Source organism: Muscardinus avellanarius (assembly GCF_963383645.1).
Source record: "Muscardinus avellanarius genome assembly, chromosome: 11".
Lineage (NCBI taxonomy): Eukaryota > Metazoa > Chordata > Mammalia > Rodentia > Gliridae > Muscardinus > Muscardinus avellanarius.
In genome coordinates, this window is record NC_137797.1 from 90,674,063 (window position 1) to 90,701,715 (window position 27,653).

General features: G+C 39.9%; 1 protein-coding gene across 4 annotated transcripts in view; it reads left to right on the plus strand.

Annotated features, from left to right (window-relative positions):
* The window catches only part of ITPR2 (inositol 1,4,5-trisphosphate receptor type 2), a gene marked incomplete at both ends in the record, with an annotated part of 551,977 nt that overhangs the window by 199,802 nt on the left and 324,522 nt on the right, over positions 1–27,653 (plus strand). For all 4 annotated transcript variants that reach the window (XM_080705463.1, XM_080705466.1, XM_080705464.1 and 1 more), the window contains 5 exons: positions 9,132–9,325; positions 11,861–11,990; positions 14,187–14,244; positions 17,000–17,165; positions 18,970–19,143. In XM_080705463.1, the coding sequence (XP_080561589.1) occupies positions 9,132–9,325; positions 11,861–11,990; positions 14,187–14,244; positions 17,000–17,165; positions 18,970–19,143 (722 nt within the window). The remainder of the gene's footprint in view (positions 1–9,131; positions 9,326–11,860; positions 11,991–14,186; positions 14,245–16,999; positions 17,166–18,969; positions 19,144–27,653) is intronic.

The window sequence follows — 27,653 nt, forward strand, 5'->3', positions numbered from 1 at the left end:
TGTGTGGAGGAATGTCACTGACTGTGAAGGGGTGTGAGGGAGCCCTCTGGGGTGATGGGCATGTTCTGTACCTGGATGACATGTGGTTTGAATATGTGTGTGCCTTCCTGAGAGCTCTGCAAACCTTGCATTTAAGATCTGTGCATTTCACTGTAAGTCAAATATAGCTCAGTTAAAAAAAAAACAGTATGTAAGTTCATTGATTTCTTATATTACCGACTATTAAGAATTAAACATCAGTTTTATAAATTCAAATCTTGAGGTTTGGAATATCAAAATGATTTTGTCAGTATTTGACAGCGATGAAACCGAAAAGCAGATGCAGAACCCAACCAGCATTTTGTATGAATTGCCTTCTCAGTTCATCCTTTGAGCAGCACTCCCTTGTTGTGTGGGATGGGAAATCGTTTTCTTCCAAGTATTCTTACTTGATGTTAAAAAAAAAAGATGGATAATAAAATTACTGTATTTTAGTTAGATGTTTTGGTTGGTTTTTTGTTTTCTCCTATTTCTAAGCTCAAGCTCTTGGACGTTTGGAATCTGTAAACAGTCTATCAATACACTGTAGTGTTTGTTTAGAATGAAGTAAATTAGGTGTCACGTTTTCCATTTAGTCCATTAAGTATTCTTTACAAATCACTCTTTGGAGAGCATCTCTTTTTAGAAGTGATATTGTGCATCAGAGGGGCTGCATACCAGAAGATTAGGAGCTCTGATTATTTGATGGGATCGTGCACTCATTAGTAAGATGCTGACCGCTGTGGTGGAAGGTAACTTAATGGAGAAGAGTTGTTCTTCAGAGGCGAAGTCAAAGCATGTGCCTATCCTCCACCTTTTATTTTAAAGGAAAGTAATGCCTTACAATTATGTGGTGCTTTTTATTCTTCATGGCTCTTAGGGGCACACACACATTATGTAATTTTATTCTTATTGAGAAGCCAGAACATATTTTATTAGTATCCTGAACAAAGCAGTTTGATGAAGATCATGCTTCTCTAATCTAAATCCTTTACTTCTTTCAAAACTTAGTTCAAAATCATGTATCTTCAATCTTTTGCTCTCCCCACTCTAAGATGAGGCCCCTTCCCTTTCAAAAAAGTTTCCTAAGCCATCTGTGTATTATAGTGGTAGACTACTGACATCTCATCTGCCTTGTACTGCTCTTAATTTGTTTTTATGGACATGTGTTGTGTTTTCCCAGGCATATTTTAAATTCTTTGACTTCTCTTAATGTCTGCCCACCCCGGATGTCCCTGGTAATGGAACCAGGGGAAAATTAGTTATTTGATGTTTTCTAAACAAGGCTTGCCCGTAAAATGAAATTGTGTGATATACGGAAAATGCTATCAGCAATGTGTGGCTGATGATATCATAATCAAAGCTGGTTGGGTAAGATCACATGAGAATAATGCAAGTGAATTCATTACAAGATGAATAGCAAATAGAAATTCCACATTTTAGTACAGTTTTGATTGGAACCTTTTCTTTCTGGGCTTTCTCAGTTCTAGCATCAGTTCTCGGGAAACTTGTGAAATCTGTTAATGAAGCAGTGTGGTGTGGGGATAAAGAGATTCACAGTTATACTGGTTGATCTGTATTTGAGGGTCTCCCACTTTCTGGCTTTGTAAAGCGGGATGGGTTCCCAGCCCCCTGCCCCCTGCCACGAGGATCAGTTGAGGTGAATGGGATATAGGCCTATGGCCTAGCAAAATTCCCGAATGTGATATGCCCCTGATAAAGTCAGGTTCCATTATTTCCCCTTATCGCAATGATATCTATTTAATTAAAATTTCCTTTATTTCTAATAATTTCTGAGAAGCCTGAGATCGTATGCCTTTTGAAAAAAAATTAGAAAAGTTTAAGGAAGAACAAGCAAGAACTCAACGCAAAAAAACAGAGTAAAACACGGAGTACCTTTAATGTAACGAGACCCAGTTTTTTACCCAAGCCTTATAAAGTAATTCTCATTCTTAGTAGTTCATTGATTTACCCAGCCTTTTTTTCTTTCATTCATGCATTTATATAATGGAGATTTATTGAATGTCCGCTATGAATCAGGCTTTAATTCCAGATGTTGGAAAAGGAACGATAAACTAGGCAGGATCCCTCTCTTCCTGGAGCTTGTTTTCACGGTTGCTGTCGTCGTTTTGTTACTGTTGGGGAGGGAAACCAGAATAAAGGCAGAACAGATATATCGTGACGTGATAGCGACGAGGCTGTAACTAAAATGGAAGTGGGTGTATGATGGAGAGTGACGGTGGTCCTTCTTTAGAGAGGGTGGCCAGAAGAGGGCTAGCTGAGGACATTTGTGATGTCGCACCATAGATCAGAAAGGAGCAGGGGAGCAAGCCATGTGGCCATCTGGCCCAGAGAAGTCTGGGCTCCGGAACAGTGAGTTCCCTCCAGGTGGAGTGTGGAGGAATGGGCAGCCAGCGCTCCCAAATCCTACCATCTCACATCGAGCTTGGACCGAGGGTCGTCTGATTATCTCCCACTTATTCCAGGTTGGTTTTTGCCACTCCTGACTATGTTTATGTCGCTGGCTTATGTAAGGCTTTGGTCCTATGTAAATGTTTTTGTTTTCCTGGCATAGACAAGAGTCCTTTTATAACCCAAGCCCTCAGTCACTGGAAGGAAGCAGGCAAGCACTGCTCCAGAGGATGCGTGAGGTAGAAAGCTGCCCTAGTTCGAGAGAGCGTAGACGTTTCCCAGCAAGCCAAGGTGCCTGAGCCATTGCTCAGCTGAGGTGCGAACAGGAAGGCTTTCTGAGTCATGGCTTCCTGGGCTAGCATCACTCTAACTGTTTTCAGTTAATTATTATACCAGAAGATGCAAGCATTCAAATCCAGCTATAAAAATATATTTCAGGGGAAATAAGATTGATTTTTTTTTTTTTTTTGGTGGTACTAGGGTTCCTGGAAGCCCTTCTACCTACGGGCTACACTCCCAGACTTATTTTTACATTTTTATTTGGAAACAGGGTCTCCTAAGCCAGAGCGCGCGGCTGGCTTCGAACCTGCGCGATCCTCCTGTCTCTGCCTCCCAAGCGCGGGGATTACAAGTGTGCGCCTCCACGCCCGGCGAGATTGATTTTTTTTGATTATCCATTTTAGGCTTCTCAGTTATTATAAAACATGGAGCTGACTTTAGTGTCACAGAACAATGCAATTGCTACTAGTTCACTGAACTAATCAATGTCTATGATCTCTTATAAATACTTAGAATGTTCCAGAAATGTCTGAAGTCTGAACAACAGGAAATTTTAAATTATCAATTTTATTCTTATGTGTTCATAAAAGGAAAATGCATTTAATAGAAAAAGATAATTTCTAAAGATAACTTTAATAAAATAAAATTCCACTGGACTGTAGGTAAACTAAAAATATATTCGTGCATTGTATTAAATTTTACATTAAATTAAATTGTAATTAATTTATTTCTTAGTGCATTGTTAATAATAGTGGAATTCAGAGTGATACATTCACATAAGCACATAACGTTATTTGGTCTGTTTCCTTCCCTGTGTCTCCCTGTTCCCTCCCCTCCTGCCTTCCTATCCATGATATTCATAGTTATACATTCATCAATGAACATAATATTATTTGGTTTGTAGGTAAATTTCAGTCAAGATTTTGTTAAATCTTTTATACTTTGTGTAAATCAATATAAAGGCATATCATTATTGAACCCAGTAGTGATCCTCACAGTAAAAAGACTTCTGAATAGGAAAAAATTAAAATTTTGGTCTGTGCAGTTTTAATGTCAAACATATTCCTCCTTGTTTTCCCCTTTCTGAAATTGGTAATAGAAACTTAGCTAATTAATATAATCAGATAAATGAGATCATGTATTTTCAAACCATTCCTAACTACCATTCCCAGTATTCATTTGCTGTATCTGTTTTCTTTTGCATTCTTCTCTTGAGGGAATTAGGATTACTTAAAATATGTTTGTAGTCATTTAATGAAAGAACATGAAAAGTCCATTTCCTTCCTTCCTTCTTTTTTTCTGTGGTATTGGGGATTGAACCCAGGGACATTGTACCTCTGGATGCCCTATTTATTTATTTATATTTGTTTTGAAACAGGGTCTCACTAGGTTTCTGAGTCTTGCTAAGTTGCCGAGGCTGGTCTCAAACCTGTGATTCTCCTGTCTCAGCCTCCCAGGTACTGGAATTACAGGTGTGTGCTACCATGCCCGACTCATTTTCTTTTTTCCTAAGCAATTCCTTCTTTGTTGTTTTTGACTTAACAACAACGGTAGCCACAAACTCCAATTTTTTCAAATAATCTCAACACACTTTGTTCATAAATCTAAATTCTGGCTACTGGGTTAATCTAAGAAACACAGAAAACTTTAATTTCTAGGGATGAAATCATTCAGAAAAACTCCATTATCCTTACTCTTTTTACTGAAACGTTTTAAGACAATAGTAACTAATCATGATTGAAAAGAGAAATAATACGAGTTATCTTTTGCAGCGTTAAGGACTGATCGCCCCTGACTTTACTAAACAATCTAGAATTAGAATTTTTTCCTGTGGAAAACATATACAAGGAAAGCCTCACATGTCTGTGATTTATGTAGTCTTTGATATTTTATTTTTCAAGCTCTAAAAGTTCACAATTTCAGCACCTCTCATCACTATCAAGCAGATCCAGAAAATATAGCATCCTTTAGTTGAGGACCTCGGAGTTGTCCATACATGGATATGTCAGGGGACTTTGTGGCGACCACGTGCCACAGGCGTGCCAGGATGTGGTGTGCTGGAACGACCCTCCCACTTCACCGACAACATGTGTTACATATTACTATGTTTCTGGCCTCTGGATTTTAATTTCTTGGTGACAGGATCTATATTTGGGGAAAAGAATTGTCTGGGCTAACTTTCTTTGTAATAATCATTTGGATTAAATGATCATTTTCCATGCAAATCTAAATAAGATGCAGACACGGTGGGTGCCAAGGATTTCTGTGTGAATGGGGGTAAGAATAACAAAGAAGCCTGGTCTGTGTTAGTGGTGAGAAAGCATCCTAGGGGGCTAACACATATACAGCTAGAATCAAGGCTCGGAGAAATGTCCTGGTCGAATGTCAACAACTCAAAGCCATTTCTAACGAGCAGATGTGTGTCTCTGTGACCCATGTAGCAAACAGTGGGGGACTCGGACATACTCAGCGGCTAAGATCATTGGAAAACCACAGACGAGGAAGCTTGACGTTATTCTGATAAAAAATAGGATGCTGTCCCAAATCCTTTTGCCTAAACTTTGTCCAAATTTGGAAATTATCTTTGTGTATTTTTATTACCTTTTTGCCAATACAAGAAAATACTGAGTTCAAAAATTAAAATAACATGGACGATTCAGGTTATTGTGTCTTTTAAGAGAAGTGTTTCTTACATAGGAAGTAACCCTAGTTTTGTATCCAGAAAAATTAGAAAGTGGAAAAGATAACATTTTTTGACAGAAGAGGAATGAGTGGCTGAGTCATATTATAGCATCTTGAAGAAATATTATTAAAGTATTAAAATGAGATTTATAAGAACAAAAATGAAATTTAAACCATTATGATTTAGTCCTTAGTGATGAAGAACACAACGTTATGGAAAATATGTTTGCACATATGTGATCTAGAAGGGACTATATTATATCAAAGTTACATGGATGACTGGATATAGATGTTTTAACTTTTAGGTTGACTTTTTTATCTTTTATAAATTTTATAGCAATTTTGGAACATGTTCTCTGTTTATATATCTATCCAACACAAATATAAACATCTGAAATTCAAAATAAAAAAGGAAGTAGTAACATAAAAGGTCTAGGCCTTCAAATTGAAAATCCTTAATTTCTGCCTAGAATTTGAACAGTAGAGAAAAAGAAAATGTTAACTTTCTTTTTTCTTTTCCTTTTCCTTTTTTTTTTTTTTTTTTTGGTGGTCCTGGGGTTCCTGGAAACCTGGGTCTCTTAAGCCAGAGAGGCTGGCTTCCAACTTGGGTGGTCCTCCTGTCTCCGCTTCCCAGGCACGGGGATTACAAGCGTGCGCCACCACACCCGGTGTTAGAGAATGTTAACTTTTTTGTGTACTAAAATGTACTCTTGGAGCCGGTCATGGTGGTGCACACTTGTAATCCCAGCATTTGGGAGGCTGAGACAGGAGGATCACCGTTCGCAGACAGCCTCAGCTACTTAGTGAGGCCCTTTGCAACTCAGTGAGACCCTGTTTCAAAATAAAGAATAAAAAATAGGGTAGGGGGTGTAGCTCGAAGGTCTAATGTCCCTAAGTTCCATTCCCAGACTTGCAAAAAAAAAAAAAATGTACTCTGGGGAATTTGATGTCTTTTACTTTTACATAGAGGTAATGGATTTTAAAAAGTATGTCACCTTTTCACTGTGTACAGATAATAGTTACTAGCGGTAATCGCAATTTGGATTCTCTTCAATTTTCTAAAAGATAATATTTTTATTTATTATTATTTACATATTTTTATTTACTATTTTCCTCTCAATCCTGTAGGCATCCTCACTGTTGATATTCTTCTTTTAGAGCTGAGAGTTTTCCCTCCTCCTGCCTCCTTTCCATTTCCCTTTCTCTTGGTTTACTCCCCTTGACACTTAGGGAAGGGAACATTCTTTGCCAGATTCTTAGGCTTTTGCCTCAGGCAAAGTTCCATGAACACCCACGAAGCAAAGACCACTGTTTGGAAAGAAAAGTAGACAGTCATTCTTTGGAATCCTTGCTCATTGTAGGAACTCAGAAGTGAGAAACAGCCATCGGACTGGAGCACTTAAACTGTAGGGGCGACAGGAGGCTCCTTTGACAAGGCAGTGGGCAGCGTAAGCGGAGGTGCGCGGTGCAAATCAGGCAGCCTCATCGGTGGGCAGATAAATGAAATCTAAACTCAGGAGGAAACACAGAGACAAGTGATTCCTCACTGAAGACCCTTAGGTTTTTCAGAAACTTATTTCTGTAAATGCTTCAAAGAAAATAGTGTTTTTTTGTGGATTGTGAATAATAGTTTTTATTCAAATTAGATGAGAATGTTTATCAGAGAATACAGGTTTCTTTGCCAAAATGGACATCTTTTTTTCTTCAGTGCTACTCACAAACTCTCTGTTATGAAAGCAAAGCTCAGAAGTTTTCAGTTGGCGTGTAGAACTAGAATTGAGCATTGAAATGTTTTTGTGTAATCCTGTTACCAACCGTTTTGCCTTCCGTGGGGTGTTTGCCAGTCACTGGGGTTTTGAAAAATATTTATTCATGGGGTAGCCTAATTAGAGGAAGGCAGCCCCCAGACTCCGACCCACTTCCTCAAAGACAGGGCTTAGGGGTATTTATGGGACAAAGAAACGGGGAGAGATGATTGGAGGTTAGGGTAGGTGAGGTAATGGTGGGCTGAGTACGGTAAACAAAACTTCCTGGCTCTTCATAGGGCACATGGCAGGGCATTGACGTGGTCTGTTTCTGGCTCTCTGAGGTGGTCTCTGAGACATTCTGATGTTCCTGGACTCCAAGGGAAGGGGTTGGCGGCTTCAACCAGATTGATCTAGACAAGGTTATATCTCTACATCCCTAAAAGCAAGCAAGCAAGCAAACAAGTAGTAAACAGCCATCACCAGGTAACCGTACATCAGAGGTGTTACCTACGGCAAGGGTGGCAGAGGCCTATTACTTTGTTTTTAGTTAAATGACTTCTAAAACAAGTGAAACTAGTGAGCTTCTTCAAGGTTTCTCTGAGATGCAAAAGAAACAAGGCATTCTTTGTCCTTTTCTTTGTTTTCCTTTGAGTGAGGGTCTCTCTATTTTGCCCGGGGTTGTCCTCAAACTTCTGGCTGCTCAAGAGACCCTCCTGCCTCAACCCCCTGCCCACCCACCCAGTAGCTGGAACTACAGAGGTGAGGTAACTACTGCTGCTACCGCGGCTGCTCTTTGGTTTTTAAACTATTAACTAGGGAGAGAGGATGGCTTAAGGCTTCTACAAGAGAAAAGCAATGTATTAATCTCATTAGGGGACTCAGTTATCATACACTCAGTGTATTTCCACTTGAAATTCATCTTGCCTTAGAGACTAATAACTTTTTTGCTCCTTTCCATTATTGTAAGTTAGGGCCAATGGGTGGAATCGTGAGTAGGACTTACTTTATTACAGAGTAACTTGGGTTGGATGGTAGAGATGCCAACAGCTTACTTTCAGTGCATCATTTGCAAGCATTTTCCAAGAAAAGTAAACTTTACTTTTTTGGGGGGGTGGTGGTACTGGGGTTCCTGGAAGCCCTTCTACCTCCGGGCTACACTCCCAGACCTATTTTATACTTTTTTACTTGGAAACAGGGTCTCTTAAGGCAGCGCGGCTGGCTTCGAACCTGCACGATCCTCCTGTCTTGCCGGACCAAGCCGGCAGAAGTACGGGTTCTGAAGAGAGGCGTGAGGATGAAGAATTTATCTCTAAGAATTTGATTCTCAGAATATTTAATTTATTTTAATGTGGGGGAGCCACCAGCCTACTTTCTTTACTGGCCGACCCCTGTTCTTGGGTCAATATTTCCTACTGGTCGATGACTACTCATGGGTCAGTATTCGCTATTGCGCCGACACTGGGTTTGTTCCTCCAGAGGTATTTATACAGTCACAGGTCAATCAATATTCTCGTGCTACCACCACCAGAATACAATAAAGACTAAATCCAAAGCACATATATTACAGATAGGTTAATCGGTACCCTTGTGCCATCACCACCTGATCTTTTCTCAGACCTTTTTGAACTTTCCATAACCCCAAACCTTGTTGCCTCTGGGCGAAGGACAGTCAGCTGAGTCAGAAACATTAATCTAGGGGAAATCCTTAATGGCTCCCCACACTGTCTCCGCCTCCCAAGCGCGGGGGATTACAAGCGTGCGCCACCACACCCGGCTAAACTTCACTTTTAAAAGAGAACCTGCCGTTCTGCAGTGGGTCTGCAGGATCCTCTCTCATGGACAGAGGGAGAGCCAGAGCCAGCTGGCCTGCTTCCTTATCTTCATCCCCACCCTCCCCACATCACACTCTCAGTCCTGTGGTGACCATGTTGGACATCACCACGGCACAGCTCCAGGCGTTGAGTTGTTGATCCAGGTCTTTTCTGGTGCCAGGAAACAATGTCATGAGGACCATTCATGGGGTAGGAGAGATGATGACCCAGATGGTGCTCAGCAGAGGCTCCATCTTCCCCGTGAGCGTGCCTGATGTGCAGCCCAGCGTCCACCCCAGCAAGCAAGTGAGCCCCGCCGAGCAAGAGGACGTGACCGTGATGGACACCAAGCTGAAGATCATCGAGATTTTACAGGTGCGCTCATCACAGCCACAAACAGGGATGCTGTTTTGCTTATTGGTTTCATGGAAACTTTTTGCTTTTTGTTCCAAACCACGGTGTAAATATTCTGAAATGCTGCTCTTTTTTATTTGGTGGTACTGGGAATTGAGCCCAGTGGCATGCTACCTTTACCCCCAACCTCTTTTATTTTGAAATAGGATCTTGCTAGGTTGCTGAAGGTCTCTCTAAATTGCTGAAACTTGAACCCAAGATCCTCCTGTCTCACCCTCCCATGTACTGGGATTACAGGCATGTGTCACCATGCCTAGCTTGTCTCTTTTTTAAAAAAAAGTCATGGGCAAAGCTGGGCTTGATGGCGCACGCTTGTAATCCCAGCACTTGGGAGGCTGAGACAGGAGGATTGCACAGGTTCGAAGCCAGCCTTAGCTAATTAGTGAGGCTCTCAGTAACTTAGTGAGACCCTGTTTCCAAATAAAAAATAAAATAGGTCTGGGAGTGTAGCCCGGAGGTAGGAAGCCTCTGGATTCCACCTCCAGTAATACCAAAAAATAAAAAAAATAAAAGTTATGGGCAAATCTGTGAGTAAATCCCACATGGATATTATTTAACATATCAATACCATTTTTTTTCCTGTTCTGATTCTATATGAAAGTATCTAGCAACTGTGGAGTGCTTTGAGGTTCTAAAACTGTTTTCACATGTATTTTTTTTTTATCAGTTAGTATTGACCCTGATTGAATTTTTTCTTCATTTAAGAAGGACTTATGGCAGACAAAGTTAATATCAATTCCAGTTATTTTCCTACTTTTAATCAAATTGAACACATGATTTCATGTATGCGGATTTATTGTTGTTTAAAGAAACCCATTTGAAATTATATTTATTGTTACCAAATATTGTTATCATTGGCTTTAGTATTTTATATGAATGGTCATCTCTCTAAGTTTTTTCTTCCCAAGGGGCTAGGAATGATTATTTTTCTTTTTAAAATTAACCTACTCTGCCGGGTGTGGTGGCGCACACTTGTAATCCGCGTGCTTGGGAGGCTGAGACAGGAGGATCGTGCAGGTTCAAAGCCAGCCTCAGCTACTTAGTGAGGCTCTTAGCAACTTAGTGAGACCCTGTTTCCAAATAAAATATAAAAAATAGGTCTGGGAGTATAGCCCTGAGGTAGAAAGCCTCTGGGTTCCACCCTCAGTACCACACACACACACACAAAAAAAAATTAACCTACTCTAAGCCTGGCATGGTGGTGCATGCTTGTAATCCCAGCATTTAGGAGGCTGAAACGGGAGGATCACAGTTCGAGGACAGCCTCAGCTCTACTTAGTGAGTCCCTTTGCAACTCAGTGAGACCCTATTTCAAAATAAAGAATAAAAAATACGGCTGGGGGTGTACCTTGCAGGTAGAATGCTCCTGGCTTCCGTCTCCAGTACCACACACAAAAATTAATCTACTCTAGTACCATAGCTTTATGAATTTAAACAACATAAATTAGTATTTTATATGTACTGGTTTAGTGAATAAATTTCCATTATGGTAGCTATGAATTCCTAGCAGGTTGGTTTTTTTTTTTTTTTTGGTAAGTTTATAAAGCAGTTTTATGATATCTTAAAGTATTTATTCCAGGTTTGGAGAATGGAGCCTGGAGGTGTCAAGAGTCTCTTAGGACTCTGTTCAAAGTTTGCTCAGTCTTTCATCATAATTTAGTATAGAATGAGTATAGACTGAACTACCAGAAGTGGGTCAGTAGTCCTGGAAGGGTCTTTTCATTTAAAGCAATTAGATTTATAATCATAAGAGGTTTCACAGTTCCTCCGGGAATTCCAAACGCTGGATCTTGAGAAATGTTGGCAGGCCTCCCAACTTGGTGTTCATGACCCTGAAAACCCACTTGAAGTTTTCCTATTACACTTAAGTTGAAAAAGGTAGCGCTCCCCTGACCCGGGGACCTAATGATCCCCCAGCTCAACATCCTTCTGCTGACCTCTAAAATATGTGACCTCACTTTAGCCCACAGTACAGAAAAAAAAATCTCTAACAGGCAAAAAAAAAAAAAAAAAAAAAAAGAAATGGAGATTCTGTGCCAACAGCAGTCAAGGATGGGCTCATTTCTGCTCACTGTGAATTTCCTTGACCCTCTGTTTGCTCTGATTCCCGTGTCTTCTTGTGTAACTCAGGCTCACAGAGCCTGTCCTTGAACATGCTTCTTTCTTGGAACACCTCTTCAAGGATTTCCTTGTAGCCAGACTCCGTAGGAAGTCTTCAGTTTTCTACCAGCGCTCCTCCTCTCCTGGCTTCTCGTCTTCTTCTTGTGTTTTAGCCAGTCTCTCTCTCTCTCTTTTTTTTCTCTCTCTTTACTTGACTCTCTCTGCCATTGTCCCTACGCTTGTTTTCTCTGCCTCTGTTTTTATTCTTCTCTTTCCTCCCTTTCTTCCACCTTCGACTTGCTTTTCATTAGATGTGGTGTTCTTGTGGGATGGGTTGCATTTTTAAACATGGCGCTAATTAATAGAAAATGTTGTTGTTTTCCATGTTTCTGGCAGTTCATCCTGAGTGTCAGACTAGATTATAGGATCTCGTATATGCTGTCCATATATAAAAAGGAGTTTGGCGAGAGCGGCGATAGTGCTGAGACGTCTGCCAACGGCTCTCCAGAGACTTTACTACCATCAGGTATCTTCTCTGTGACAGTATTTATTGTTTGCATTTTGTTTTTCTAAGAACTCGAAAGTATCTTTCATATTTTAAAACATAGTAGTATTTCTGTGAGAAGATATATAGACATAATCTTCAGCGACATGGCCCAACCAAGACACACAGCATTAAATAACTTGCCTCGATTGGTGGGGAAGATGTGTGACATTATTAGACACTAAATCCCACAAGCATCCTACCCTGTGTGCTTCTATGAGGTAGAGGTCCTGTTTAGTGTGCCAACTTGCAGGTGGGTAAATCACGGGATGAGGACTCAAGTTACTTGCTAAAGGTCATGAAAGTTGTGGAACTGGGATCCCCTCCCCTCCAGGTCTCTTCAACTATAGTCAATTTTGAGCATTGTACTATTTTGGTGAAAATCTAAGAGAAATTTTTCTGTCTGGATCAAGATCAGATGGTGAAATGTGGTTTTCAGAGGGCAGAATGTTTGGTAGCGAAGACATCACCAACTCAGGGATAAAGACAAGACGTGGCATTCCCCAGAGGCCTGGAAATAGTTGGTTTCATTTTGTATGGTTTTTTATTTTGCATGGAATAAGCTGGAATTGTGCCAGGTACAGAGGCACATGCCTGTAATCTCAACAACTGGGGAGGCTGAGGCAGAAGGATCACCAGTTTGAAAACAGCCTGAGCAACTTAGTGAGGCTCTGTTTTGAAATTAAAAAAGCTTATTCCCTAGTACCTCATAACAAACAAACAAACACACAAAAACTGAAATTGAAGTTTCAATTTTCACATTAAAAAAGTAAAAGAATAAAGCCACTCCTCTGAGAGTTGGAGCATACAACAAAAGAATGCAATAATGATTCTAGAATTTTTTTGACTATAGAAAGGACCTTTTGAAAACCAAGAAATATTGAGTTGCCATTTATCTGGATAGGGCAGGCCAGTCGTGGCAGGCTAGAAACTGCATCCTATGAAATACTTGGCCAGTTAACAGGATTCTTTTTCTGAGGACAAGATTTGTACACAGGTTTTTTTTTTTTTTTCCCCTAAACACAGACTCTGTGACAATGTTAGAAACTGTCCTTTCCTTGTCAATCATTTCGACAGGGCCAGTTCAGTGATGGTGAGCGTGCAGTAAACTGGATACTAGGCCAGTGTCCCACTGTCTGGTTCTGAATCGTTAGCAGATTCCCAAAGGCAGATGGAGACAGGCTTGCCCGAGAGAAGTTACTTCTGGCACCTTGCAGCAAAGCTCTTTCTGTTTCTCAGAAGTGTAGAGCCCCATAGGGCCGATTCCAGGAACAAGAAGGCAGAACCAGAAAGTCTTGCTGGCGTTTGCATTGACAGGACAATTATTGGCTCCCAGAAGCCAGACTTCTAGAAACACGAGCTCTCAGTGTCAGTAAAGCACAGGAGGGAAGGTCTAGGGGCACCCAGAAAATGCTTTCTCCCCGACTCACCGGACACTTGTTTCTCTGTAAGTGATACTTTTCTGAGGAGAACTGCCTTTCCGTGTTTGACTTTCTTTTCTTCGTCTGCTTTGGAGAAATGAATTGTATATTTATTATTTAAACATGTTATCATAATAAAGACATCTTCAAAAAGTTCGTGGTGGGGATTGGTTCACATAGGGAAAAACCACCCTCTCTCACAAGAAGAAAGAGATGGAATTTTAGAAGTTAGTAAGCTTAAATAAAAAGACCACATGGTTTGAAAATATTGTACAATAGCAAGGCTCATTATATGCATATTTGGATTTTTAAAAAATTACCCTTTCATGTCTTTACCAAGTTAAGTGATATGTATGTATGTGCATACATACACGGTATATTTATTTGATGTGTGTATTATGTATACATGTGCGCTTCTATAGATAAGGGGCGCCTTTGTAAACGGTGCTTTCTGAACTTTTAACTGTATCTTTTATACAGTATTAATATGTTACTTTACAACATAGTCTGTATTAAAAAATAGAAACAGTATGCACATGACCCTGGGTTCAATCTCCAGCACATAAAAATGTAAATAAATAGAAACTTCAACTTAAAATTTTAATGTCTAAGTGGACCTATCTTGTGTTCTTTAAAGCTATTACTGACCTTTGGTGGCATAAATAAGGCCAAATTATTTTAAAGTAAGCTAATATTAATATGACTATTTTGGCTTCTAAATAAGATAAAGAATAGGTTTCACCATTTATCTTTTCAGCAATTGTTCCTGATATAGATGAAATTGCAGCTCAGGCAGAAACAATGTTTGCTGGAAGGTATAGTAACGTGTGTATTTTTCTTTAATCTCACTTGTGAATAAGATCGTACCTGGAATTTTATCAATACCTCATTATTATTCACCTCCCTATATCTATTTCTTTTTAGGCCTTCTGTTGTTGCTAACAAAATTTCTTCAGGAATTGGAGTTGCTAATTTACTCTAGAGAAGGAAGAGCAGCTTTTCTTTAGGTCAGGTTAAAAAAGAGAGAGAGGGGGAGGGGGAGGGGGAGAGGGAGAGAGAGAGAGGGAGAGAGAGAAAAGAAAGGGACAGGACCGATGAGTTCAGTGTATTAATTTTTCCCTGAGTTTTTTGCTATGCTTTCCTTAAATAATGACAGCACCTTTGCCTCCTGCATCTGCTAATGACACATTGCTGCCCCGAATGGTAGGTTTTTTTTTTAATGCTCTAATAAACCCTGTGTGTTAGAAATAAAACTACTTTCTTCAAAATTGGAAATAACCATGATTAAACAAAACAATACGCCTTTGGCGTGCTACCTACCCCCTTCCTGCCAGGCACTCTCTACCATTTGTTGTACAGTTGTTGCTTTTCTAGAAGTGAAACTATTAGCAATAAAAATGAAAAAGTAAAATATCCAAGCTAAAATGATCAAAATTCTAGTGTTTATTATTTTTTTTTTCTTACAGACATGACATGAGAACCTAAAAAAAGTCAATACTAAGCTTTTTTGGTTGTTTTTACTGGGGGTTGAAACTAGGGACATTTACCTCCAAGCTACACCCCCAGCCCTACTTTTTAATTATTATTATTATTATTATTAATTATTATTATTATTATTATTTATTTTTAGTGGTACTGGGGGTGGAACCCAGAGGCTTTCTACCTCTGGGCTCCCAGACCTATTTTATACTTTATTTGGAAACAGGGTCTCACTAAGTTGCTGAGAGCCTCACTAAGTACCTGAGGCTGGCTTCAAACCTGTGCGATCCTCCTGTTTCAGCCTCCCAAGCGCGGGGATTACAGGCGTGCGCCACCATGCCCGGCTTTTAATTATTTATTTTGAAACAGGGTCTCACTAAGTAGCTGAGGCTGGCCACAAACTTGTGATCCTCCTGCCTCAGCCTCCAGAGTACTGGGACTACACGCGTGTGCCACCACACTCAGTCTGTGCAAGCTTTTTGTTGCATTTTTGTCATTGTTGTTAGAAAGACAAACAATAACTAAGGGACCATAAAAATATTTTTTATCTCTAGTGAACATTTAGTTTCAGTTTGTTTTTATAACATCATTTTTGTTGGGTTTTCCCACTGAGGTATTTCACTATTCCTGGAAAGAGAGAATGAATGAATGTATGATTTCACCTCAAATTGTCATGTGCCGCATAATGATGTCTTGGTCATTGATGGACCACATCAGTGGTGGCCCCATGAAGTGACGAGGCTGAAAGCATCCTCTGGACGAGTGGCGGGCGGCATCTTTGGGCAGAGCGCGCTGCGTTCCCACATCTGTGGTGATGCCGCTCCAGACAGGTGGACTGTGCTGCCAGCTGTATTGAAGTCTGGCACGCACGATTGATTGTGTACATTCTCTAATTGATAATGATAATACATGACCCTGTGTTGTGCTTATGTACTTGCTATACTGTACTTTCAATCATTATTTCTGAGTGTTCGTCTACTTATTCACTAAGTTTATTGTGCAATAGTATGCCGTGTTACACCCGCAGCACCCTCGTAGACCTTGTACACCTGTGCTTGAGCACGCTGTTTTCGCTTGTGCTTGATTTAATCTTGTTTCGTTCATTATGGCCTTAGAACAACTGTGTGTGTGTGTGTGTGTGTGTGTGTGTGTGTGTGTGTGTTTGTGTGTGCATGTGCACACAGGTGCACAGTCAGGTCATGTGATGGCTCCTCATTCACCTGCTCATACCCACACACACAAACACGCGGTATCACACAGGTGTGGAGTACACCGTACTGTGTAGGTTTGCCAGAGTGCACTCGGTTATGACCACACGATGATGGAATTGCCAGATGATGCTTTTCTCAGGATATAGCCCCATTATTAGATAGCATCTGACTGTAGATAGGCCTTTTATTCTGGTGGAATCTGATTCACTAACAAGATTACACCAAACATAGCTCCCATTGTGCCGAGCACACAGAGCTGCTCTGGCGTCCATCCTGCCCTGGCCCCTCTCCACCTGTTCTGTTGGGGTCTCTGGGCTTCAGGAAATTCACGCATTGATGCACATTCTCAACACCTGCTTTTGGGTTGATCCAGTGCCTGTCTTTTCTCTGTGCTCGGGTGACTGACCTGGTTTGCCCAGGAACCTCTTCAGTCTTGGGCAAACTACAAAACTAACTGGGTGTGGTGGTGCTCACTTGAAATCCCAGTACTTGGGAGGCTGAGAAAGGAGGATCACAGGTTCACAGCTGGCCTCAGCTACTTAGTGAGAGCTTGTTTCAAAATAAAGAATTAAAAATAATAGGGCTGGGGGTATAGCTTGGAGGTAGAATGCCCCTGGGTTTAATCCCCAGTACCGTGCACGCACGCACACACACACACACACACACACACACACGGACAACTAGTCACCCCTGCTTCTAAGGAAAAAAGTTTTTATGATTGTTTCATCATCAATTAAATGAGGGGGAAAATAAATATCTCTTCCTTTTTACTTTCTTATTTGGAAAAACAAGTGCTATAACTCTGAAAATGTAGATAAAATCTTAATCACTTTAGACGTTATAAAAGTATGTTAGTTTAGAATTATTTTTTGTTTTATAGAAAGGAAAAAAGTCCAGTCCAACTTGACGATGAAGGAGGTAGGACATTTTTGCGGGTCCTCATTCATCTGATCATGCATGACTACGCCCCTCTGCTGTCCGGAGCCCTGCAGCTTCTGTTCAAACACTTCAGCCAGAGAGCGGAAGTCTTACAGGCATTTAAACAGGTTGGTGCTGGGGCAGAGCTTGGTGGTAGAGTGCTTGCTGCCATGGAGACCCTGGGCTCTATCTCCACCAACACACACACACACACACACACACACACACACACACACACACACACACAATGATTCCATAGCAGAAGGCCCTGGCTTCACCGTAATGAGACCGTGTGGCTTTTCCTGCGGACACTTTCTATTTTTAAAGCCAGATACGGCCTTGTCTGTGCCAAGGCATGCTCTATTTTAGAAATAGCTTCTTATGAGAGGTTTCTGGGATGTGTCTTTAATATAAGTGACAAGCAATGAAATTGAGGAAGGCACTGGAGAATATTCGGAATTTTGTCGCCACTGCTATTATTTTGACCCCAGAATTTTATTGATCAATTTGGATATGACAAACAGTAGCTCTGAAACAAATATTTTGTGATTGAAAAAGATATATCTCAGCAACCCAGCAAGACCCTGTTTCAAAAACAAAAATATAAAAAGGGCTGGGAATGTAGCTGGGAGATAGAATGCCCCTGAGTTCAATCCCTAGTACCACAAAAAACAAACAAATGAACAACAACAACAAAAACAATAAAAAAGCATATATCCAAATAAGAACCTGGACGTGGTGGCACATGCTTGTAATCCCAATATGTGAGAAGCTGAGACAGGAAGATTGCAGAGTTGAGACCAGTCTCAGCAACCTAGTAAGACCCTGCTCCAAAGTAAAATAAAACAAAACAGGAATATAGCTCAAAGATAGAATACCCCTGGATCAATCCCCAGTACCATAAAAACAAAGCAAAAACAAAAAACAGGATTTCAGCCTTGAAATTATGAGTTACCAATGCCTAAGTGCTTATGTGTATTTCACTGATTTTTTTAATTTGATAGGGCATTGGTCTTTATTGGGAGTATTTACAATAATATACTAAAGAATATGGTATGATTAGCTGGTTGCTATGGCACATGCCTGTAATGCCAGTACTTGAGAGGCTGAGACAGGAGGATCACAGGTTTAAGGACAGCCTCAGCAACTGAGACACTAAAGCAATTTAGGAAGACTCCTTTTCCATATAAAAACAAACAAACAAATAAACAAAAATGAAATGATAAGGTAGTCATATAGCCAGATGTGGCAGCGCATGCCTCTGATCCCAGTACTTGGGAGGCTGAGACAGGAGGATGCCATGTTCATGACCATCCTGTGCAACTTGATGAGGCCCTCAGCAACTTAGCCAGACTCTGTTTCAAAATAAAAAATCAAATAGGGCTGGGGGTGTAGCTCAGAAGTAGAATGCCCCTGGTTTTAATTCCCAGTGCCACATACCAAAAAAAAAAAAAGTTGTCAAATAAATCTACTTACTTTTGCTTATATATTTTCCTATAATACATGAACTATAATAAAATAAAATTTCATGTTGTAAAGTTTAGATTGTATCTGTAAATATTTTCTGTCACTTATTTGTACATCTCCATCTCTTCTCAAACAGATGGACTCTCAGAAAAATTGCCCTCAATAGTGAAATTAGAGTTAGGGCATCAAATCTTCTGTTAAATGACCCTTCAGCAACTTTGAAAGTTTTGTTAGGGCACATATTTTTAAAAGTTCTTTACAACATATCAATATATTGACTGGAGTTCACAGATACTTTTAGGTAAGTTTTCATGGTCAATATGCACCTAAAATATTCATAAATGTTCTGGAAACATTGAATTTCAACTAAGGGATATTGAAAGACTCAGGATTTTAGGCTTAAAGGAAAAGAGGAATAAAGGACATTACAGAACATATTAAGGGTTGGAATTCTTCTGTTTTCAGGTGCAATTGCTGGTGTCCAATCAAGATGTGGATAACTATAAGCAAATCAAAGCAGATCTAGACCAACTTCGGCTGACTGTAGAAAAGTCGGAATTATGGGTTGAGAAGAGCAGCAACTATGAGAATGGAGAAATGGGGGGAAATCAAGTAAAAGGCGGTGAAGAGCCAAATGAGGTTTGTTTCCCAGATCGAAAGTTATATATATACATACATATATATGCTGAATATTGAACTTGGGGACATTTATTCTCTGAGCTACAACCCCAGCTCTATTTTATTTTATTTTATTTCTTTTGTTTTGAAACAGGGTCTCACTAGGTGGCTGAGAGTCTCACTAATTGTTGAGGCTGCCTCCAATCTGTTGTCCTCCTGTCTCAGCCTCCCAAGCACTGGGATTATAGGAGTGTGCTACCACACCTGGCTTCTGAACTCTAGTTTGAGGGGCCGGGATGTAGCTCAGTGGCAAAGCACCTGCTTTGCAGGTGTGGTACTCTGGGTTCCATCCCCAGTTCCAAAAAGACGAAAAAAAAAAAAAACCCCTTTAAAATCTAGTTTGAAACAATCCAAACAATATCTTTAAGTCAGATATGTAACCATATGCTATACAATCAAAATTTTTCACAAAAATGAGCATCTGAGCAACAGAACAATACGTTTTCATTTGCTAAGTCAATGAATCCATAAACTTGCCTTTAGGTTATTCTTGTCAATTGCTATTACCTCTGATGTCTTCTTTGTTTTACCCTTTCTTATCTTCACTGTAAATCCTGTAATTTAGGATCAGAACACTACTGAGGAGTGGGCAGATGAAGGCAGGATGAACTTTAAGCTGAGCCTGTGGCGCAGGGCAGTGTGTGTTGTCACTGATCGCTCACTACCAGCCTGTACATCAGTGTTTTTCTCATTGCATACGCTTCTATGATATATAAAACACCTAAATGGAGGGATGCTATGCTTTATCACCAACATGAAAATCACCAAGGATCTCTGTTTGAGATAGTCACAGTGACCTGGTGACCTCAAGTCTTTTGTTGTATAGGTTTTAGTTCTTAATGGCTCAATTAGGTGCTCTTTTCCCATTTTACTAAATACACATGGCAATTTTTTCATTTTACAGAGTGTTTTAGTGGTAATGCTTAAATAAATGTAGACCAGTACCACCGCCATAATTGATAATCCAGAAAGTGTCTCAGATGGCTGTTTGTTGAACATTCTCATTGCTGTAATCCAAAATGACCAACCAAGCAACTTAGAGGAGGAAGGATTTATTTTTTCACTGTTTCTTGGAAATTCTGGGTTCAGTTCATGTGAACCCAGGGGCTCCAGGTCTCAGGACACGTGGTGAAAAGCAGGGGGTGGGGGCGAGGCTCTGCTCTCACATCATAGAGGCTGAAAGCAAGAGAGCCAGTAGGCAAGGGGATTCAAAGACACAGGCCCAAAGGCCACACCCCAGGGACTCACCTTCTCAGCCACAGCCCACCAGCCTAGGTCACCACCCAGGCATGGACTTACTGATGCTATGACAACTCTCAGGCCTTAACGGCATCAACCCTGAGCATTAATTCATGAATTCCTCAGGGGACATTCTATATCTGGCCATAAAAATGGCTGTCTAGGGTTTCATTTAATTGCCCTTTAATCTTCAGGAGTTTAAAATTTAGATAGATTTACCTACCTTAGCTTTTGTGTTTGTTGGCATACTCAGGGTCTTTTAGAGTGAAGAGGGATGGCAGAGCAGGGGATGGTTAGAGCAATCAAAATGCCCACTAGTTTCAAAGTGTCATCGAATTATGTGGCTACCACACACTTGTCTCAAGACTTATCTGGAAGAAATTTTTGACTTTTTCTCTTAAGAGCTTTTTCTGTGACTTCTGTGTTAGTAGGAAGTAGAATTTCTACTCCATGGAAATGTATTTTTTTTGACCAATATATTTGATGTGGGCATGGGAATAGAGTTCTTCCTTTACAATGTATGAGTACAAGAAAACATTTTTTAGTATGCCCACATCTCAGAGCAGACATCTTTATCTAGGGACTCTTTTAGAATGTTATAACAAATTTTGTAAATAGTTATAAAGCACCACACTTTATATATATATTTGTATATATATTTATATATATGTATACATATACACATACACACTTTTATTGGTATACTGTAATCTCACATCATCATGAAGTTCAGAGTGATACAGACAAAAACACACACACACACGTAGCACTTGGTGAGCTTCCTCCTGGCTCCCACAAACAACACATTTTTTCATGCTTTTATGGAAGCACCACATTTTTAAGGCTCAATGATCTAAAGATCAGAAAACCCAAGAATTTCCTCCATGCTCTGCAAGCTGAGCTCCAAATGTGAACTCAGCTCATTTTCACAAGAAGATCCAGTTTCTCTAATGTGTGTGAGATTATACTTTTTGAGATATTTAATGATAATAATGAATGCTGTCTGCTTTTACAAGTAATAAAAGCTTTTCTTTTTGAAAATACATATTTTACACATATCCTAGGGAATAAATATGGCGTTGCTTCCCTTTTCAAAAAAAAGTCTGTGCTTTTAAAAAACCAATATAGGACAGCCCTAAACTTTAGGAAAAGACGTTATACTCTTTGTAATAGTTTGCAAAAATTATCTTCTAAGAGACTACACGAAATGTTCCATGTTAATCAGTCCTCTGCGGTTCCCACACACTGAGAGAAGGTAGAAGAAAGAGCTTCTACCTATCATGGTAAATGTGGCCTCCTCAAAGTCAATGCGTGTGATTTAAGAAGAAATAGGAACAACTAGCTCCATAGAGGATATACTGAATATAAAACAGCATTGCATGTGGCTTATATAACTAATTTTCTAGGGTCTTCAGATGAACAAAAGTGGATGAAACTGGTATTTATTTATTTTTTGGTACTAGAGATTGAACCCAGGGGCATTCTACTTCCAAGCTACACTTCCAGCCCTTTTTATTTTTTAATTTGAAACAGTCTCACCAAGTTGCCAAGGCTGACCTCGAACCCGTGATCCTCTTGTCTCAGACTCCCAAGTACTGGGTTTACAGGTGTGCGCCACTGTGCCTATCTTATTTATTTGTTGAATTCACGATTTATCAATTCAGGAGATGGTCATAATCTTAGGCGCTTTAAGGGGGAAGTAATTTAATGCAAGGGATAAAATATTTGGGAAGTCTGGAAATGGCCCCTGGACTACTGAGTTTAAGCTCGCACAATGGTAATGAGGAGTCAGAGGTCATGAAGCCGCCTTGGCTGCTGTCCCGTGGCTGTGGCCCCCACCTCTGTCTCATACTTTTCAAGCAGGTCACAGGATAATGATGCATGGAGTTCCCTGGAAACCCCTATATCCACTGGAATTTTTTGGGGGGTCCTTATAGTATCAGGAAAAGGCCCTTTATTTTCCTTCTGGAATCCAAGTTCTGCATGAGTTCATCGCATTGCTAGAAGCTGAATTGAATGTAGCACTTAGCTGCAGGGAGTTTGGGAGATCAGTCTGTGATACCTAGGGGCATCAAGGGTCATGAGTGAATACTGAACGCCAGTTAGCAGTACGCAGCGGAGAGAGAGTGCGTGTGTGATTGATAGCGGGGCATCTGGCATCGTGTCTTCAGAGCTTGCTTCTTCCTGAATGTGTAACTTTGAGCAACTTACTTTCAGTCTCCAAGTTTTATTTTCATCAATTAAGTGGACATGATAATGATACTTAGCTTGAAGTGCTGTGAGGACTAAATGAGCAAATCCTATGCCCGTGGTTAATGTGCCCACTAATGGGGTCTCGGTGGGGAAGTGGGGAACCGAGACAGTGAGGCACCTTTATTCACGGAGGAGAGAAGTCAGGCTCCAACTTTAATTCAGTGTCTCTGTGTTGTTGTCTTGGCCGGTGGGCTCAGTTCTAAGGCTGATCTTTGTCACAGTTGCAACATGGTGGCCTCAGCCTTGATTTTCTATTTGTGCCCAACACCACTAAGAAAGAATATGCAGTGGGGCGTGGTGGTGACTGCCAGCAATCCCAGCCCTTGGGAGGATGAGGCACGAGAAGCGTAGATTCTAGTCTCAGCAATGTAGTGAGACTCTGCAACGCAGGGAGACCCTGTTTACAAATAAACAAATGGGCTGGGGGGTGTGGCTTGGAGGTGGGATGTCCCTGCGTTCAATCCCTAGTACCCCACACAAAAGAAAAGAAAAAAATATGCATTTTTGGGCCTCCTGTTTAGGAACAAGGCAACTTTTCCAGGAGTTCCTCAGTAGAGTCTACCACCATATCTCCTTGGCCAAAACACAGTCACACGCTGACCCCTAAACCAATAGACTACAGGGGTAGTTTAGATTAAATATAAGATGTTCCTCAAGCTAGAATAGCCCACCCTGAGTTTCCTAGGGGAAGGACGATTGAATAAAATTGGAATCTGCTGGCAAGAAACAGAAAGGATGTTGGTTAGCAACCAACAGTGTCTGCCAAAACCAGCATTCAATTAGTGCTTGTTATAATTATTATTTGTTTTTATGTACAACACATTGTGTTGTTTACCAGGGTGAATATAGAATTAAGAAATTTTAGGCTTAAGAAAATACTTGTAAAAAGTAATCAAGACCAATTCCTCACAAGATATTTGTTTTCTCTACAAATACCTCACCTAAGTGGGGTATTTCTTAAAACAACAAACTTCTGTGATGGGAAATTCAGTACCCTGAGGCACTGAGGTAAGATGTTCCATTGAAATTAATGCATAGCTTAAGAAATACCAGTAAGAAGTCCCTGCGACCCTCCCTGTATCCCAAAGAACACCACTCATATAAATTTATGTTAGCTTCTTTGCCTCAATGTTTCACCCCACGTTTGTATTTCTAAAACACAAAAAATACATGAAAGAGATTTCTTTTAGTCTATTTTCAATGTTTTTTCTTCCATACTTGTTGATGTGTATGTATTACAACATATTCATTTTCTTAAATATGTACATTTATGTACAAGTTTATCTAGTTAACTGGTGACGGACATTGGATTCTTTCCAGTACAGGAAAGCTCTTGTATGTCACCTGATGTGCATGTTCAAGGGATTCTTCAGGATATATTTAGAAGTAAAACATGTAGCTGGGCGTGGTGGCGCACGCTTGTAATCCCAGCATTTGAGAGGCTGAGACAGGAGGATTGCAGGTTCAAAGCCAGCCTGAGCTACTAGGTGAGGCCCTCTGCAACTTAGTGAGACCCTGTTTCCAAATAAAATATAAAATTGTCTGGGAGTGTAGCCTGGAGGTAGAATGCCCCTGGGCTTCATCTCCAGTACCACCAAAAAATAAATAAATAAATAAAATAAATAAAAAAATAAAACATGTAGTATGTTCTTTTTTACCAAATAGTACTAGCTCTTTTCCAAAGACCAAGTGACATACCGATGTCTGAGAGTTCCTGTAGCTCATTACTCCTGGTTTTCTCATTTTCCCTTCTTGATAATTGGGTGTGTTTGATATATTATTATATGTTGAGACTTTCATTTCACTAGTTTACTTATGAGTTTGAGCATTTTTTCTTTATCTTTTTGCCTTTTACTTCCTCTTCTAGTTTAGATAGGGCTGAACTCTGTATTGGGCAGGCAGTTGGGTCGAACCAGTTCATATGTACCCACAAAGGAGGCTAAAATATTTTTAACTTCAAGTAATGGTGATTCTATAGGTTCAGATTTGAGTACAATCTTTTCATCTATTGTATTTTTTCTTGTTTTATTGTGTTTGTAGAATTTTCTAGTATGAGGTTGAATAGAAATGGTTGATAATGGGCATCTTTGTGTCTTTTTCTGATTTTAAAGGGAATGACTTTAATATTTCACTTTTGAACAATCATGTTTACTGTACCTTTTTTTTGGGGGGGGGGCTGGGAATGGAACCCAGGGGCATTCAACCTCTGAAATACACCCCCTGCCCTATTTTTTATTCTTTATTTTGAAACAGGATCTAAGTTGTGGAGGGCCTCACTAAGTAGATGAGGCTGTTCGTGAACCTCGATCCTCCGGTCTCAGCCTCCTGAGTGCTGGGATTATAAGTGTGCGTCACCACGCCCAGTTTTGTACATTTTTTTAAAAAATACATATCTTTTGTCCAGGAGAAATTTCCTTCTATTTCTAGTTTGCTAGTTTTTCCTTCTTGTTTTTAAGTCACAATTGGTTGTTGACTTGAATTGAATGTAATTTATGTATCTATATTATATTATTATTATATTTTTGTAATGCTGGAGATTGAACTCAGGGGCATTCTACCTCCGAGCTACACCCCCGGACCAATTTTTTATTCTTTATTTTGAAACAGAGTCTCACTAAGTTGCAGAGACCTCACTAAGTAGCTGAGGCTGGCCTTGAACCTGGATACTCCTGTCTCAGCCTTCCAAGTACAGGATTACAAGCATGTGTCACCATGCCCAGTTTAGATTACATTAATCTGAAATAGAGCATCTACCACAATAACCTTGCATTGTAGAATTAGAAAACTTGATATTTTCTATTGCTAGATGGTTTATCCATACTTTGTGTACTATTTTCTGTTTCTATTGCCAGTGATATTTACTTGCAATTTTCCTTTCTTACACTGTTTCTGTTAGGCGTTATATCAAGGTTAGACCAATTCCATAAAATGAGTTGCAGAATACCCCTTCTTCTTTGTTTAACACTAGAATTATCTGTTTTATGAATGTAAATACTTGTCTCCAAAACTAACTTGTCCTCATAGTAACTCTGTGGAATAATTTTAACTACTGATTCTATGTATGTGTGTGGGGGGAGGGGATGATAGAGATTGACCCCAGGAGCATTGCACCTCTGAGATACATCCCTAGCACTTTTTATTTTTTAATTTTGAAACAAGGTCTTACTAAGTTACTGAAAGCCTCACTAAATTGCTGAGGCTGGCCTCAAACCTGTAATCTTTCTATCTCAGCCTCCCAAGTACTGGGATTACAGGCGTGCACCACCTCAGTCAGCTTAATTCATTTTTTTTAATGGCTAATGTCCTTTCAGAGTTTTCTATTTTGACTCAATTTTTTATATATTTCCCTACCTGTATGTTTACTTTTTTAATATATTGGCATAAATTGTTTACATTTTGTTACTATCTTTTAAAATTTCAATTTAATTTACTTTATAATTGACACATAAAAATTTGTACATATTAATAGAATACCATATGAAGTTTCAAAATACGTACACATTGCATAACATTTATTTATGTATTTATGTATATATTTATTTATTTGGTGGTACTGGGGTTCCTGGAAGCCCTTCTACCTCCGTGCTATACTCCCAGACCTATTTTATATTTTTTTATTTGGAAACAGGGTCTCTTAAGCCAGCGCGGCTGGCCTCGAACCTGCGCGATCCTCCTGTCTCCGCCTCCCAAGCGTGGGGATTACAAGCGTGCGCCACCACGCCCGGCATTGTATAACATTTAAATCAGGCCAAAGGTATCTATTTCTTCAAACACTGACATTTCTTTTTGGCGAATCATTTAAAATCCTTTGTTCTAGCATTCCGAAATGTACAGTGCCTTGCTACTGTCAATAGTCATCCTACCGTTCAATATCACGTACCGCTACGGAGCGCTTCATGAATTCATGCATCTTCCTTACGCGGGGTCAGGATAATTAAGAGCATTTTTATTGGTGCCTTGTAATTGTACATGATGGTGAGATTCCAAGTGACACAGTCACATAGGCACACAGCATTAATTAGTTGGCCTGTTCCCTTCCCAGTTTCGCCCTTCCTCCTCCCTCCTCCTTCCCCCATCCCTCTCACTACTCTACTGACTTCTCTCCATATTTTCATGCTAATTTCCTCTGTATCTTTCCAATTTTAGTGTAAGTGTTACAGAAGGAAGCGCTCCTACACCGTCTTTTTAATTTCTGCTCAATCTGTAGCTTCAAACCACATTTTCACTCTTAATATTGTTTACTTACGTCTCTCTTCTTTTGTCCAGCTATCTCGCCAGAGTTTTATATACTTTATTCGTCTTTGAAAAAGAATATTTTTGGCTTTGTTGAAATTCTAGATTTCTTGCTATTATGTGTATTCTACTGTTCTTTAACCTTTTATGCTGACAGACTCGAACAATTTTAGTGGTATGATTTTCTTCCAAGGAGCTGCATGCCACCCATTTTGACAAATGGTATTTTTATTATTGTTCAATATTGGTTATTTAAAATTTTCCCATTATAATTTGGACAGAATTTCTTGGAAGTGAGTTTTTAAATTTCCATATATATGGATAAAATGTGCCTTTTTAACCCTTTTCCCATTTAGAAAAAAAAGTACAGCTTTACTGCAAATTCATTTGACTTCACACAAACAAGCTCTTTGAGGCTGAAGCAAGCAATTCTGACTGATTTGCAATGTGAAAATAATATGTAGCCAGGCGTGGTGGCCCACGCTTGTAATCCCCGCGCTTGGGAGGCGGAGACAGGAAGATCGCGCAGGTTTGAAGCCGGCCGTGCTGGCATAAGAGACCCTGTTTCCAAATAAAAAAAGTATAAAAATAGGTCTGGGAGTGTAGCCCAGAGGTAGAAGGGCTTCCAGGAACCCCAGTACCACCAAAAAAAAAAAAAAAAAAAAAAAAAAAATGTAAAAGCTATTCTTTGACTTATTGTTAAGCAGAAATCGTCCCTAACCTTAATGTATCAGAAATGCGTATTA